This window comes from Chiloscyllium plagiosum, chromosome 24, assembly GCF_004010195.1.
Source record: "Chiloscyllium plagiosum isolate BGI_BamShark_2017 chromosome 24, ASM401019v2, whole genome shotgun sequence".
NCBI lineage: Eukaryota > Metazoa > Chordata > Chondrichthyes > Orectolobiformes > Hemiscylliidae > Chiloscyllium > Chiloscyllium plagiosum.
This window is the reverse complement of record NC_057733.1, coordinates 10579768-10595261: the sequence shown is the minus strand read 5'-3', so window position 1 is coordinate 10595261 and position 15494 is coordinate 10579768. Positions and strand designations below refer to the sequence as shown.

Below are 15494 nucleotides of genomic sequence, written 5' to 3'. Positions count from 1 at the left end.
GAGTGCAATTCTGAAAGGCAGTTGGCAGCCATGGATAGCCATCGTCTTGCTCAATCAAGGCAGTAGGAGTGAGAGGGTCAGCTGTCCCAAAACATGGACAAGCGGCCAAATGATCATCATAGTGGTGGCGGATTCGATCTTTTTTCCACAAAAATTTGCTCAGGACAAATATTGCACAACAGATCCTTGCATTTTGCCTAAATATGACTCTGGTGGAGGAATGTGGTGTTAATGAACTCCAACTACTCCATGCAATTATCCAAATGACTAGTTATTTCTTTTTAGTATTACAATCAATGATAAAACAAACTTCCCAGGTTCTTAAAATTAATTTAAAATAACATATTTACTGTAAACAGACCTGATTCTCCCTCTTTTTAACATCTAAACTATAATCTGGAACAATGGGTGGCACGGTGGCTCAGTGGTTAGCACTGCTGCCTCACAGCGCCAAGGACCCAGGTTCAATTCCCACCTTGAGCAACTGTCTGTGTGGAGTTTGCACATTCTCCCCGTGTCTGTGTGGGTTTCCTCTGGGTGCTCCAGTTTCCTCCCACAGTCCAAAGATGTGCAGGTCAGGTGAATTGACCATGCTAAATTGCCCGTAGTGTTAGGTAAAGGAGTAAATGTAGAGGAATGGGTCTGGGTGGGTTGCTCTTCGGAGGATCGGTGTGGACTTATTGGGCCGAAGGGCTTGTTTCAACACTGTAGGGAATCTAATCTATTTCCCATTAATCTTACAGGTACACTCCCATAATAAAGAACAGGACAATTCTGCAGATATTTTTTTCTTAAGCAAAAGAGTTAAAACAACACCTGTGAGCCAAAGGCCTGGAAATAAATAATAAAATGCGATAATTTCTCATGCCCGCTGAATTACTGACAGCTGTAGACTGATGATAAATGTTCAAAGCTGATTCTAACAATTGAGTTGTTGTGAGTTAATCACAGCCCACAACTTCAGGTTCTATCAGGTATAGAAAATAAAAGCTTTTTGGTAACATATTCCTGGGGCATTTTCTCAATAACAGAATTTCAGGGGAGAGATTGTAGCTGTGGGATGTCACCTTTTCTCACTGATTGCTGGGTCCGCAAAACAGAATTCCAGTGTGAGAGAACATTGTCCTCTTAAAGCCATGCTTTATTTTAGTAATTGTTGGAATTAGTTAATGTTTCTTAACTTTGTGAACTTTTAGTTTGCATAGTTACTCCAAAGTCAGCTAATTTCCACTAAAAACACGTGTGGCATACGGCACATTGTAAAATTTTGGCTTCAAGTTCCAGGAAAAGTCATGGCACAACACTTACCAATCTGAAAACTATCTGAACAGCACAAAATTTTCCAGTATTTCCCAGAAAGTCTCTTAATATAAATATGCATTCCCAACAACCTGACAACATTGTCGTGGATCAGAGTTAGAGCATAAGACATAGGAGCAGATGTAGGCCATTCACCCCAGCATTCACTTAAATAATGGCTGATCTCATAATCCTTAACTCACTTTCCTGCCTTTGACCCATAACCCTTGATTCCCTTACTGATTAAAAATCTGTCGATCTCAGGCTTGAGTATACTTAACAACGCAGCTTCAACAGCCCTCTGTGGTAAACAATTCCATACATTCATTATTCCTGACAGAGGGAATTCCTCCTTATCTCTGCACTAAAGGTGCAATCCATTAATCTGAGATTATGCCTCTGGTTCTCCACTTTCACACATGGGGACACCCTTTCCATATCTACCCTGACAATTCCCTGATGAATCACAGGTTACAATAAGGTCACCTCTTATTCTTCTAAATTCCAATGAATACAGGGCCAACCTACTCAACCTCTCCTCATATAACAGTCCCTCCATACCTATTAGCAACCTTCTCTGCTTCCCCTTTATTTATTCTGCTTGTTACTTCCTTAACTCAGCTTGATCATATTGTGTTTTTCTAAATGCTCTGCTGTTACATCCTTTAAAATAGGCTCGAACATTTCCCAACGTTTGATCTTACCACCCTGTAATTTGGAAGCCTCTTTCTGGCCCTCAACAGCCTGTGAGTAAACACCCCCAAGGCACTTACTGAGCAGCTAATTGCAGTTAATCACCCAACTCTAGCTGCTCTTTGAAAATAGCAAGATGCCCTGGAGCATCAAAACACGGGAACCCTGTTACGGAATGTGATTCTCAAAATACACCTCCACCAGCCCTTTCCAATTAAAAATCAATCCCAGGATGATAACTTGGATATGTTGTATAAGAATCAAACCCTAGTCACTTTTAAGACAAGCAGAGGATAAGTGTTTGAATGAGCTCTTTGTTAATATGGAGACAGTTGGGAGAAATTTTATATATATATATTTATATATATATATATATATACTGAACACGATCTATAAACACACTCCTTCGAAACTATACACCGATGTATGCAGCCAGAAATAAGCGGATCCATATTTGCATGCACACACACATAGGGTTGATATGCATCACACACTCAAATAAAGCCTCATACATACATGCAGGTACTTTTGCACACTCCTGTATATTGTAATGGGCAGACACACGGGTAATGGATGCACTTACAGCACCAACCAATTTACTGATGTCAGGTGGTGACCATCTCTCCCATGAATGAAACAAACATTTCTCACACAATGATTTCTCAGAAACCATGTCAGATAATAAAGTTGAACCCATCAGTATTAAGTACTTCACAGTCAGAGCCTTCACCTGTATTAAAGGTTGCTCCTATGTGTAAAGCATCCAGATAGTAACCTGACTTCATTTCCATGGAAACCATTCTGCTAAGTGCTTAATCATAGGGGTGATTTTCAGCTAAGTGCATCTTCACTTATTTCCCATCTACGCACACATTGAACTTGTGATTCCAATCTCTTTCATCCGACTTCTAATTTTAAGACTTGAAGAATTACCATGAATTTACTTGCCCAGCCCCCTCCCCCTCACCCCCCAATCACGGGAGGCTGCCAAAGTGATAGATCTGACCATCGCTAAGTACAAACCATATTAAAGACTAACCTCGTTCAGCCAAAACCTTGGGCTCCCAATCAGAGAGGGCAGGAACAGAAGAATTCACAGGAGCTGGTCCTGTTTCTAACTTGGGCTCCCAGCTCCACCACAGAGCCCCTGGCCCAAGCGCAACAAGGTTTGCATCTCAGTTACTGTGTCCCATCTTCTAGGCTCACATCCCTTGGGCTTTGGAAGTGAGAAAGAGCTTGTTACGCATTGAAACCGAATGCAAAGAAATGGGGAAGGGAAAATCAACAAAAAATAACTGACAGGAAAGGAAAATCATGATGAAGGAAAAGGAATATGATCATATATTTACTTTTTAGTTGAAGTGGTGTTTACATCAATTCCATAGAATGAACATCACCGCAAAAAAACTACACAATATAAAGCCAGTATACAGTAACTTGAAAGTGTATGCATTTACTAAAATGGATTTCAATGTCACAGTGAGTGACCTGAGAACTGATGAATCCCAGGGAGACTACCATTTCCCTGAAGTTGCTGACAGCTGAGGTTTCACTGCTTGAAAAAAAAACTTGCATTTCTACAACAATAGACACAGGAAGTGTCACAAGCATTCAGTGGGTTAGACAGGTCTTGTGGAGAGGGAAATAAATAATTTTTACTTGCGATAAAAGTGGGAGAGACCCAAGAGGCCTGGTCACATGCAGTAAAGCCAGTGTTTGCTCATGTGTTACCCACTCCAATTTTCCTATCAGACCAACAGATCTACGTCAGATGCCATATCACTTGCCCTTCACTCCTCCTTAGAACATCTTGACACCAAGAACAGCTAGGTAAGAATCCTACTCATTGACTACAGTTCAGCCCTCAACACTATTATCCCCTCGAGACTGATTACTAAACTTAGTGATCTCAGACTAAGCCCCACTCTCTGCAACTGGATCCTCAGTTTTCTGGCCCACAGGCCACAATCAGTGAAGATTGGGGACGATATTTCATCCTCACTAACATTCAACACTGGAGTCCCAGAGGGGTGCATACTCAGCCCCCTACTGTATTCACTGTATACCCATGACTGCATTGCCAAATACCAGACTAATGCCATTTACAGGTTCACTGATGACACCGCCATAGTCGGTCGAATCTCAGATGGCGATGAAACAGACTACAGATGGGAGATGGAAGACCTGGAAAAATGGTGCACTGAGAACAAGCTAGCTCTCAATGACGGCAAAATCAAGGAACTCATTGTTGACTTTTGGCCGGATGTCTCATGCCCCCCTACACTTGAACAGCACAAAGGTGGAACGAGTGGAGAGTGCCAAGCTTCTGGGACTCTTTGACTCTTCATGTGGATGCACTGGTTACAAAGGCCCAACAATGTCTCTTCTTCCTCAGACAGCTGAGGAAATTTGGCATGACAGCAAATACCCTTGCCAACTTTTATAGGTGTGCCATCGAGAGCATTCTGTCTGGATGTATCACTACCTGGTATGGCAACTGTACCATTCAAGATCGGAGATGGTTACAGAGAGTGGTGAACTCGGCCCAGACAATCACAAAGGCCAAACTCCCATCTATAGAATCCATCTACCAGGGCCGCTGTCAAGGAAAGGCCACCAGCATTCTTAAAGATTCATCCCACCCTGGCAATGATTTCCTACAACCTCTACCATTGGGGAGAAGGTACAGAAGCCTGAACACACACACCAACCGGTTTTGTAACAGTTTCTGCCCTACTGTTGTTAGAATACTCAGTGGTCTCACAAACCCTTAACATTCGCCTGTACCTGTGTTTTTGTTTTTGCTGCTGTTTACCTGTTATTTACTATCTATGCTACTTAACTCTGTGATCTGCCTGTATTGCTCGCAAGACAAAGCTTTTCACTGTGCCTCAGTACACGTGACAATAAATTCAATTCAATTCCATTCAATGTGCTATCACCTTAAGTAATTATTGACTTTTGGCTCTAGGAAGTTGCTGGTCCAGAAGTAAGGGACAGACAAGAGAGCAATTCAGATGATGGGATCAAGGTCAGAAATCTCAGGGCCTAGTGCGGCTCTGGCCTGGGCCTCTTGACCCCATACCTTCCTTAGCAAAACAGCCCTGCTCCTGTCTTGAGCACTGAACCCCACAAACACAATGGCCCTTAGAACCCTGGGCTTCAGTTCTTAGGCACTGTCCTGTCCTGGCTGAAAGGAGTAATGGAGGGGACTAGGAGAGAGAATTGGACGTCTGGAGGTTGTGGGTAGGATCTAATTCCCAACCCTAGAGAGGCCTCTGATCCTAAAGTGAGGTTTGTACAGGGGGGAGGCTCAGATGAGAGGTTTGAGGGAATGAGGTTCAAGCAGTCCTGTGATTACACTTGTCTCATTCTTTCTAAAATCTTTTTATCTATTGTTAGATATAGATCTTAGCACTTAGGATAAGGGGAGAAAGCAGGAGTTGGATGATCAGCCACGACTGAATAAAATGGTGGAGCAGTCTTTTAGGTCACATCCTGTCTGTGCACTCATAGCCATCCCACAATTCCAAGCAAGGGAATCAATGGGTTCCGGAAATCACTGCAAAATACAAAGCTCACAGGCCAGAGCAACTCGCCTACTACTAATAGCCTACTCCTGCTCCTTTTTTTTTACATTTCTATGTAAAGACATACCGTCCTTGCTGTAGTTTTTGAATATCCTGAGGCCCTGGAATTAGGCCTCTTGTCTCCTGGAGTCGATTGGCTGCCCACACTGTACTTCAGTAAAACACAGGTATTGGACCCAGTTTTCCAATGCTTTTTGGAATGCTTGCCCATATACATCTGGAAACCCACTCACAAACCCAGGTTAAGATTATTCTCGGGCCAATAAGCTTTCATCGAAACTAGAAGGAGTTGGAGACAATATTCTCGGATTTGTTGCTCCTTCGGCTAGATTATTCAAGCAGAATTTGACTGAAGCTAGCTGGAAGGAACTGCTATTTAATTTCTGTCAGAGGTTCAACTCGCAGGTTAGGAGATTGGCATCAACCTTGGCTCAAACACCAAAAAGCAGGTTTCTGTTGATTTCTGTCAGAGAAACATTCAGAGATTGTTTTGGGCTTTTAATGTAATACCACCCAATGCAAACACAGACCTGAATATATGACACACTGATTAGCTAAGGTACTTCCAACGCCAAATACAAAATAATCATTTCATCCCTAGCCTAGGAGAATTCATTTCGACTTAGAATAAGCTGCTCCATTGGCATTTTTATCAAGTGAGTGTCTGCTGCGTTTGCTTGTCTGTCCCAAACATTGCGCATCAAAAACATAATTGTGTCACCAAGGACTATCTGATCAAAACTGCAGCTCCACTTGAACTATCTGCTATCAATGTGCACTATTGCCATTAAGAAGTACAGAGATATTTATTCTGAACGTTTTTCAAAGTGATGAGGGCTGACCTCCTGACCATCTGGGCTGCTGACCAGCCTGGTATGAAGTGCCTGATGAAAAATGTCAACTGATGTCTTTGGAACAGAGCAATTTGGTGCATTAATAGGGCTGGTAATTTAGCACCAGGTAATGCATGGATGGAATTCAGACAATCTCATTACTAACCCCGGGTGACTGTCCACAGGCATAAATCCATGCAGCTCTCACTATTAACCCTGGGAGGTCAGACATGACCTGAATTCAGTTCACTACCTGCATTAATCCCAGGGACTCTACTTGGATTGAGCCCAGGCTTACTATTACGTTTTCTAATGATTGCTGATAGATTGCGTTCAATCATACGTATTACAATTGATAGTTTTCCGTTTTAAACCTTGAGAGTCATACACAATGTAAGAGATTATTTTTTCATTCACTTGTAGGATGTGGGTATTGCTGGCTGGGCCAGCATTTACTGCCTGTTCTCAGTTGTCCTTGAGAAGGTGGTCATGAGCTGTCTTCTTTATCCATAACAGTCCATGTGTTGTAGTTTGAACCAATATGCTGTTAGGGAGGAAATTCTGGGATTTGACCCAGCAACACTGAAGGAATATTTCCAAGTCAGGATGGAGAGTGGCTTGGAGGGGAACTTGCTGATGGTCCTGTTCCAATGTATCTGCTGCCCTTGTCCTTCTGGATGGAAGTAATCTTGGGCTTGGAAGATGCTGTCCAAGGATTGATTTGCTGCATCTTGGACGTATTGCACACTGCAGCTGGAGGGAGTGGATGCTTATGGATGAGATTAGATCCCCTACAGTGTGGAAACAGGCCTTTTAGCCCAACCAGTCCCCACTGACCCTCCGAAGAGCAACGCACCCAGACCCATTTTCCTCTGACTAGTGTACCGAACACTATGGGCAACTTAACATGGCCAATTCACCTGACCTGCACATCTTTGGACTGTCGGAGGAAACTGGAGCACCCGGAGGAAACCCCCCAGACAAGGGGAGAATGTGCAAACTCCACACAGACAGTTGCCCGAGGTTGGAATCGAACATGGAACCCTGGTGCTGTGAGGCAGCAGTGCTAACCACTGAGCCACCGTGCCGCCCATTGTGGTGGCACTCAAGTGGGCTGCTTTGTCTTGAATGATGTCAAACTCCTTTGAGTGTTGTCGGAGTTGCACCTGTCCATGTAAGTGTGGAGTCTTCTATAACACTTTTGACTGGTGTCTTGTAGATGGTGGACAGGTTTTGGGGAGTCAGGAGGTGAGTTACTTGCTGCAGGATCCCCAGCATCTGACCTGCTTTCATAGCTAGCCACTATACTTAGTAAAACAAAATCTCTTTTATGGAGCAACTTTCACAAGGCCTGGACATCATAAAGCACCGTGCTGACAATTCAATATGTTTTAAGAGTAGAGGAGTGCAATTGTATATTAAAAAGAACAGCAGGGTTCTTAGCAGAGGTAGGAATGCAGGTACTTGAACAAACAGCTCGGCCAACCACCCAACCCAAACTTTAGGTCCGCTACATGGATGACATCTTTGTCATCACTAAATGAAACAAATTAGAAGAAACCTTCAAGACCATCAATAATATAGGAAAACAACCACATATGGACCAAATATTGAACTACAGACGCAATCATCCTAACACCCACAAACAAAGTTGCATTGGAACATTATTTCAATAAGCCATCACACACTGCAGCACAGAGGAACAATGAAGAGCAGAGGAAAATCATCTATACAGTGCATTCAAAAAGAACAGATACCCAATGAACACAGTCCACCGATTTCTCAGCAACAAACCCAAACAAGCAGACACAATATGACCAGAAACCCTAGCCACTCTCCCCTACATCCCAGAAATGACTGCCAATCTGCTCAGACCTCTTGGCATCATGGTAGCCCACAAACCCACCAACACACTAAAGCAGCAAGGAGAAAGTGAGTTCTGCAGATGCTGGAGGTTAGAGTTAAGAGTGTGGTGCTGGAAAAGCACAGCAGGTCTGGCAGCAGGCTTTTGCGTGAAACGTCGATTTTCCTGCTCCTCGGATGCTGCTGACCTGCTGTGCTTTTCCAGCACCACACTCTCGACACTAAAACAACAGCGAATGAACTTGAAAGACCTTATATAGACAAAAAGCAAAACTAATGTCATTTACAAAATACTTTGCAAGAACTGTAACAAACACTACATTAGACAAACAGGCTGAAAACAAGCCACCAGGATACATGAACATCAACTAGCCACAAAAAGACATGACATACTCTCACTAGTATCACATCAATTAGCCACAAAAAGACATGACCAACTCTCACTGGTATCTTTACCTACTGATGAAGAAGGACACCACTTCAATTGGGACAACACATCCATCCTGGGACAAGCCAAACAGAGACACGGAGTTCCTAGAAGCATGGCATTCCAACTGGAACTCTATCAACAAACACATTGACTTGGATCCTATTTATCACACCCTGAGAAAAAAAACAAGAAATGGCATCACCAACCCAAGGAAACCTAAACACACAAATAGAAAGTGAGCCATACCACCAGTGCTTCATCCGGAGGCTCATTGATGATGTTACCTAGTATTGTGACAAAATGTCTGAAAATGAATCTTCCAGCTCAATGAGCAAACTTACATCCAGAACCTCAACCTGAGCTACAAATCTTCTCAAAACTCGCTAAGTATAAGCCAATTTGTGCAAAGGATATCAAATAGCAATGAAGTGATGGCCCAAAAAGCCCTTGCTGTTAGCGATTTAGGCAAATGTATAAATGGGGACTCAGACACTAGGCAGAACTCCTCTCCTCTGAAACAGGATGATATGACACCTCTCAAGAAGAATTAACATCTTACCCGAAAGATAATGCTCAAGCAGTACTCTATCACGTTTTAGCCTAGATTATGGTGCTCAAGTGCCTGGAGTGGGACTATAAACTAATAATGTTTGACCTCTACACGAAAGTGCTATTAACTGAGCTAAAGCAACCACCAGTCTGAGAAATAACACAGCGAATAATGTCAAATGTTAATGCAGTTGAGATCATCTACAGTGGTTCCAACCCTTACCTAACACTATGGGCAATTTAGTATGGCCAATTCACCTGGCCCTGCACATCTTTGGACTGTGGGAGGAAACCAGAGCACCCGGAGGAAACCCACGCAGACACGGGGAGGACGTGCAAACTCCACACAGTCAGTCACCTGAGGCGGGAATTGAACCAGGGTCTCTGGCGCTGTGAGGCAGCAGTGCTAACCACTGTGCCACCGTGATGGCCCGAAAAGCCCTTGCTGTTAGCGATTTAGGCAAATGTATAAATGGGGACTCAGACATTAGGCAGAACTCCTCTCCTCTGAAACAGGATGATATGAAACCTCTCAAGAAGAATTAACATCTTACCCGAAAGATAGTGCTCCAGCAGTACTCTATCACGTTTTAGCCTAGATTATGGTGCTCAAGTGCCTGGAGTGGGACTATAAACTAATAATGTTTGACCTCTACATGAAAGTGCTACTAACTGAGCTACAGCAACCACCAGTCTGAGAAATAACACAGCGAATAATGTCAAATGTTAATGCAGTTGAGATTATCTACAGTGGTTCCAACTTCATGATAAAGCCTCCCTAAATTGGACAGAAACTTCTCTCATCCACAAATGTGTAGTTAAATGCTGAAAATGAAGCTTCTTGGCTGATTTGCCCTACTCCTTTACAAACTTCACGACAGCAATACCTCAATTAGGCTTTTCATAATCACATGACACTGTGAGGTTGGAGCACTTCCTCACTAGATGAACTTGAGAAGTTAGGACTTGTTCATTCAAGGATAACTGACTGTGGACTGATAAATTAAATCTTAGTTATTACCAAGTGAATTTTAAGTTGGGAAATTTGGGGTGTCCATCTCTCTTTAAATTTCAGATTTTCAAGGTATTCTGGTTTACAACCTTCGATCAGTTTGGTGGCCTTCCAGTGAAACTCAATAAAAGCAAGTAAATATTATGCTTTCCTCGCCATGTGACCTTTGTGAGTTTAGAACCCCATTCCAAATATGACAGGGAGTCATGTTGATATGTTGTTGAGCACCTTCTGAGGATGATACAGTCAGGTTCTTTGTGTTGAATGACCCATTCCATTTGGTGGAAGCATTTTGGATTGGGAAGGGCATTGACTGTTTGAATTAACAGTCTGAATGTTTCTTTCGTTCCCTTTGGAGATGGGGAGAAGCTCAAATCCATAAAAGAATTCAGGTGAACCTCAGATAACATCATCTGCACACTTTAATGTCCAGTTCTAAAATGTAAAAGAAAAGTGCAAGTGCAGAATGTAATGAGAGTTTGACTGTGGTGGTAGGCTTTTTCAGTAAGTAAATAGTATTTTACTTCCAACTGGAAGTATAAACATAACTGTCTTTTAGTATCTTATTTACACAGTCCTTTAGTACTGTAGCATTTCCTCCCTGATGCGTGGCAATGTCAGTCTGGGTTAATTAGATTGTGTTCTGTATCTGAAGTGAGATTGAAAATCTATAACCTCAGAGGTGCGAGGGCTATCCCTGAGCCACAACTGACACTATATATGTTGCTTTTAGCATGGCAATGTGATCAAAGGAGCTTCCCAGAGGCACAGTGTAAAAATTAACATAGCAGGGACAGGATTTTCTCCAAATGGAAAAGATTATAGCAATTGAGAAGGAACCTAGCTTGAGGAAGGTTTTTCAACACAATCACAAATGAGTTTTGTATAGTCTAGATTTATGAGTAGCTGCTCCATTCTAGTGTATTTTTATGTTTCATCCAAAACATTTGAGAGCTTCTATTATTCAATTGTGATTTAACCTTTTCCACAGCAACAGATCATGCCCTCTCAGGGAACAGTCAGGCAGCTTGAACATATTTATTTTCCTGTCAGAAATCTTCATTCCCCTGTCTTGTATCTTTGTCTCTCTTTTTCTATCTCTTCACAAGCTATCAGTTGCCTCTTGCTTTCTGTCTCTGAAGACAGCTCTCAGTATTAGTTCTGAGAGACTGCATTAGAAGTGAGCTCCGATAAGCTCACCGCTCCTCTGAGGTTTATGCATGAACTGATATCTGACATCAGTCAAGTGCAACATTGGACAATCAGATGGATTCAGGCACCTCTCCCATACAAACCCAGACAAGCTGATGGGAACTTAATCTGGACATCTGCAAGCATAAACAGGTCAAACACGCATAGCGCAATCTAGGCAGCATCAGCATTAACTCAGAGGCACCATAAATGAATTGAATCTTGGCATCCATCAGTAATAATACTGGGAGATCACACATGCATTGGATTTATTTAGTTCTCAATATTATGAGATCACATTTGGATTGAATCCAGGCATCTGCCAACATTAACAGTGGGATAACACATATGCAGACTGCATTCACACAGTCATCTAACTCTGTGAAGTAACAAATGATTGAAATTCAGACAGTCCTGCCGGTAAGACATTTGTTTCTGAGAAGATTTGGATGCACCTGCTATAGACAGAAAATACTCTACTGTAATATTAAAGCTAGATGAACACCATGCCTTACTATATTTTGAAGTTCAAAATTTACAGTATATTTTACAACTGGACACAAAAGGTTGCACCCTAATTTGTTTTGTGAATTTAAACCACTCCCCTCACTCAAGAGTGAACGAGGACAAGAGTCCCGACTGGGAAGGATCCTGAACTCAATCTAAAAGAGGGTTATCAAAATGAATAGGTCATTTGGGAAAAAAAAACAGACATTGACTGCCTCAAAGTCTCAAGAGATCGAACAACAATCTGCAAAGTTGAAATCAACATAAATGCCACCTTCCTTTTACAGAAAGGAGTTTGTATTTCCACAAGTCACAAAATGATTGGCACTTTTGTTGTTTGCTTTTATAATCAGCGAGAAGCTGATTGCAGATTAAGTCTTACCAAAATCCATCAAATTAGCTGCAAGTATTCCATACACTTAAGATAGTTAACAACAGTAACCTGAAAGGAGGATATTGCACGATGGAGAAAGATTGTCATACTCTCCCACCCCAAACTTGTTCCCATTAAAGTTTGCTTGAGAGCCAACCTCATAAAAGTTTAACTGAAGGAGCCTTCATAGCTTGTTGAGAGTTCTTTAATTTACAAAAACCTTACATCAGCTTCAAAGCATCGATGTTATTTGAGAAACCTGATCCGCTGCATGAAAGCAGAAGACTATAGGTCAATGACTGGTTTAACCATTGTATCAAGATGCCATGTTTACCTGTAATCAATCTGTGCATTCATGAGTGTACATCTGGGAATAAGTATGTGAGCTGTCACATTTTAACTTTACAGTAAGTCTATGAGAATAAATAGCATTAATGTCCTTTCAAGAAGGAAATTGCCATCCTTACCTGGTCGGGCCTACGTGTGGCTTCAGACCCACAGCAATGTGGTTGACTCTCAACTGCCGTCAGGACAATTAGGGATGGGCAATAAATGCTGGCCCAGCTAGCGATGCCCTCATCCTGTGAATGGATAAATAAAAATTGTTTTCAATTCACAAAAGTTTGCTACTGACAATTTAATTCACTTGGTAAGAACACACAACAGTCTAAATGTACTGATCATGGGGAAGTGTGGGGAATGCATAAATTCTATCCATTGACATAAAAATAATTAGTACCAATTGTGTTTTGGTGTTGCTGACCACACAATATTCTTATGATTTGGTGTTGCAGGTCTCTTGGGAATGGTTGCCCACATGATGTATACGACTGTGTTTCAAATGACCGTCAACCTTGGCCCCGAAGACTGGCGGCCGCAGACCTGGGATTATGGGTGGTCTTACTGGTAAGTGACATTGTCCAAACTGTACAAAAGATTCCAACTAAAATCCATCTTCAGCACCATGGTGTGTGGCTGACAGTCAGCTGTTATATTGCATAACAGATATGACACAAAAACAAGCCATATGACCCGAATAGTTCATGCTTGTTTTTTCCATGCTTCACACAAGCCTCCACTACTCCTTTGAACTGAGTAATCTTCCTTTCTCATTTGTGTCTATCTGGCTTTCCCTTAAATGTATCTACACCATTAATCTCAACTATTATTTATTGTCACGAGTTTCACATTCTAATCACTCTCTGTGCTAAGTGGAGCATTTTCATGTTGTACATTGCGCAAGTAAATTCCATTATTCCATTCATTAATAATGTGGATATCTTAACACATGGAAAATGCATTGAAAACAATAAATGCTTCTCAGTCTGTCTTGAATACTATGCATGTTTTGAGATCAAAAGTCCCATGACAGCTTCAGAAGAGTATACAATTCCAATATTTCAAAGAGATCCGTACAAATGCTCATTGTTTCAGTGACTTATAAATGAAAGAAAGTGATAACTCTCAGTAAGATTGATGGGAGTCAGGGAGGAGTTAATGGGAGAAGGTATTGAGTCTGGAACAGAGTGTGTCAGCTGACTAGGGAACAAAAAAACACAAGAGATAGGAGCCTAAGTAGAACATTTAGCCCATCAAACCTGCTCCACAATTCAAAATAATCATGCCTGATATTAGACTTCAACTCCTCTTTATGCTCAATTCATTCCTCTCTGCCCATCGTGTGTCATGCCATTTAGATTCAATCCTAATATGCATTCCATCTTTCAACTGTTCTAAAAATTGACTCCTAATTGTATACACCCTGCCTGTTACTGAGCATTTTTACTCATTACATACCCATAGTAGTTATTGCTTAATATTTCATGAGACCATAGATATGTGAACAGGTGTAATCTATATCAACCACTGGGCCTGCTCTGCCATTCCGAGATCATCCTGGTCTTCATGGCTATAACCGCATTTTATTGTCCATTTCCCAAGACCCATGGACCCTCTTACCTATTATTTACCATGCCTATTATGCCCCCTCAGCCAACATCGAAGTCCATATAGATCACATCACTCTGCCCTCATCAATTTTCTTTGCTACTTCCTCAAAAAAATTCAATCAAGTTTGTGAGACATGATTTTCCATGCACAAAACCATGTTGACTATCCCTAATCAGTCCTTGCCTTTCCAAATACATGTACATCCTGCCCCTGAGGATTCCCTCCAACAACTTGCCCACCACTGACCTCAGGCTCACCTGTCTATAGTTCCCTGGCTTGTTCTTACCATCTTTCTTAAACTGTGGCACCATGCTAGCCAACCTCCAGTCTTCCAGCACCTCACCTGGGACTATCAATGATACAAGTCTCTCAGTAAGAGGCCCAGCAATCACTTCCCTAACTTCCCACAGAGTTCTAGGCTACACCTGATCAAGTCGTGGGGATTTATCCACTTTTATCCAGCACTTCCTCCTCTGTAATATGGACATTTTTCAAGATGTCATCTACGTCCCTACATTCTATATCTTCCATCTTCTTTTTCACAGTAAATACTGATGCAAATACTCGTTTCGTATCTCCCCCATCTCTTGCGGCTCCACACAAAGGCCGCTTTGCTAATCTTTGAGAGGCCCTATTTTCTCCCTCATTACCCTTTTGTCCTTAATGTATTTGTAAAAACCCTTTGGATTCTCCTTAACTGTGTTTGACAAAGCTATCACATGTCCCCTTTTTGCCATCCTGATTTCCCTCTTAAGTATATTCCTACTGCCTTTATACTCTTCTCAGGATTCACTCGATCTATCCTGTCTATACCTTACATATGCTTCCTTCTTTTCCTTAACCAAACCCTCAATTTCTTTAGTCATCCAGCATTCCCTATACGTACCAACCTTTCCTTTCACCCTGATAGAAACATACTTTCTCTGGACTCTCGTTATCTCATTTCTAAAGGCTTCCCATTTTCCAGCCATCCCTTTATCTGCGAACATGCCCCCAATCAACTTTTGAAAGTTCTTGTCTAATACCGTCAAAATTGGCCTTTTTCCAATTTAGAACTTCAACTTTTAGATCTGATCTATCCTTTTCCATCACTATTTTAAAACGAATAGAATTATGGTCGCTGGCCCCAAAGTGCTCCCCCACTGACACCTCAGTCACCTGCCCTGCCTTATTTCCCAAGAGTAGGTCAAGTTTTGCACCTTCT

The 15494-nt window shown here is 41.9% G+C and overlaps 1 protein-coding gene across 2 annotated transcripts in view; it reads left to right on the top strand.

Moving 5' to 3' along the window:
* The window catches only part of gsg1l2b (gsg1-like 2b), a 146569-nt gene that overhangs the window by 125499 nt on the left and 5576 nt on the right, over positions 1-15494 (top strand). For both annotated transcript variants that reach the window (XM_043714421.1, XM_043714420.1), the window contains exon 4: positions 13135-13246. In XM_043714421.1, the coding sequence (XP_043570356.1) occupies positions 13135-13246 (112 nt within the window). The remainder of the gene's footprint in view (positions 1-13134; positions 13247-15494) is intronic.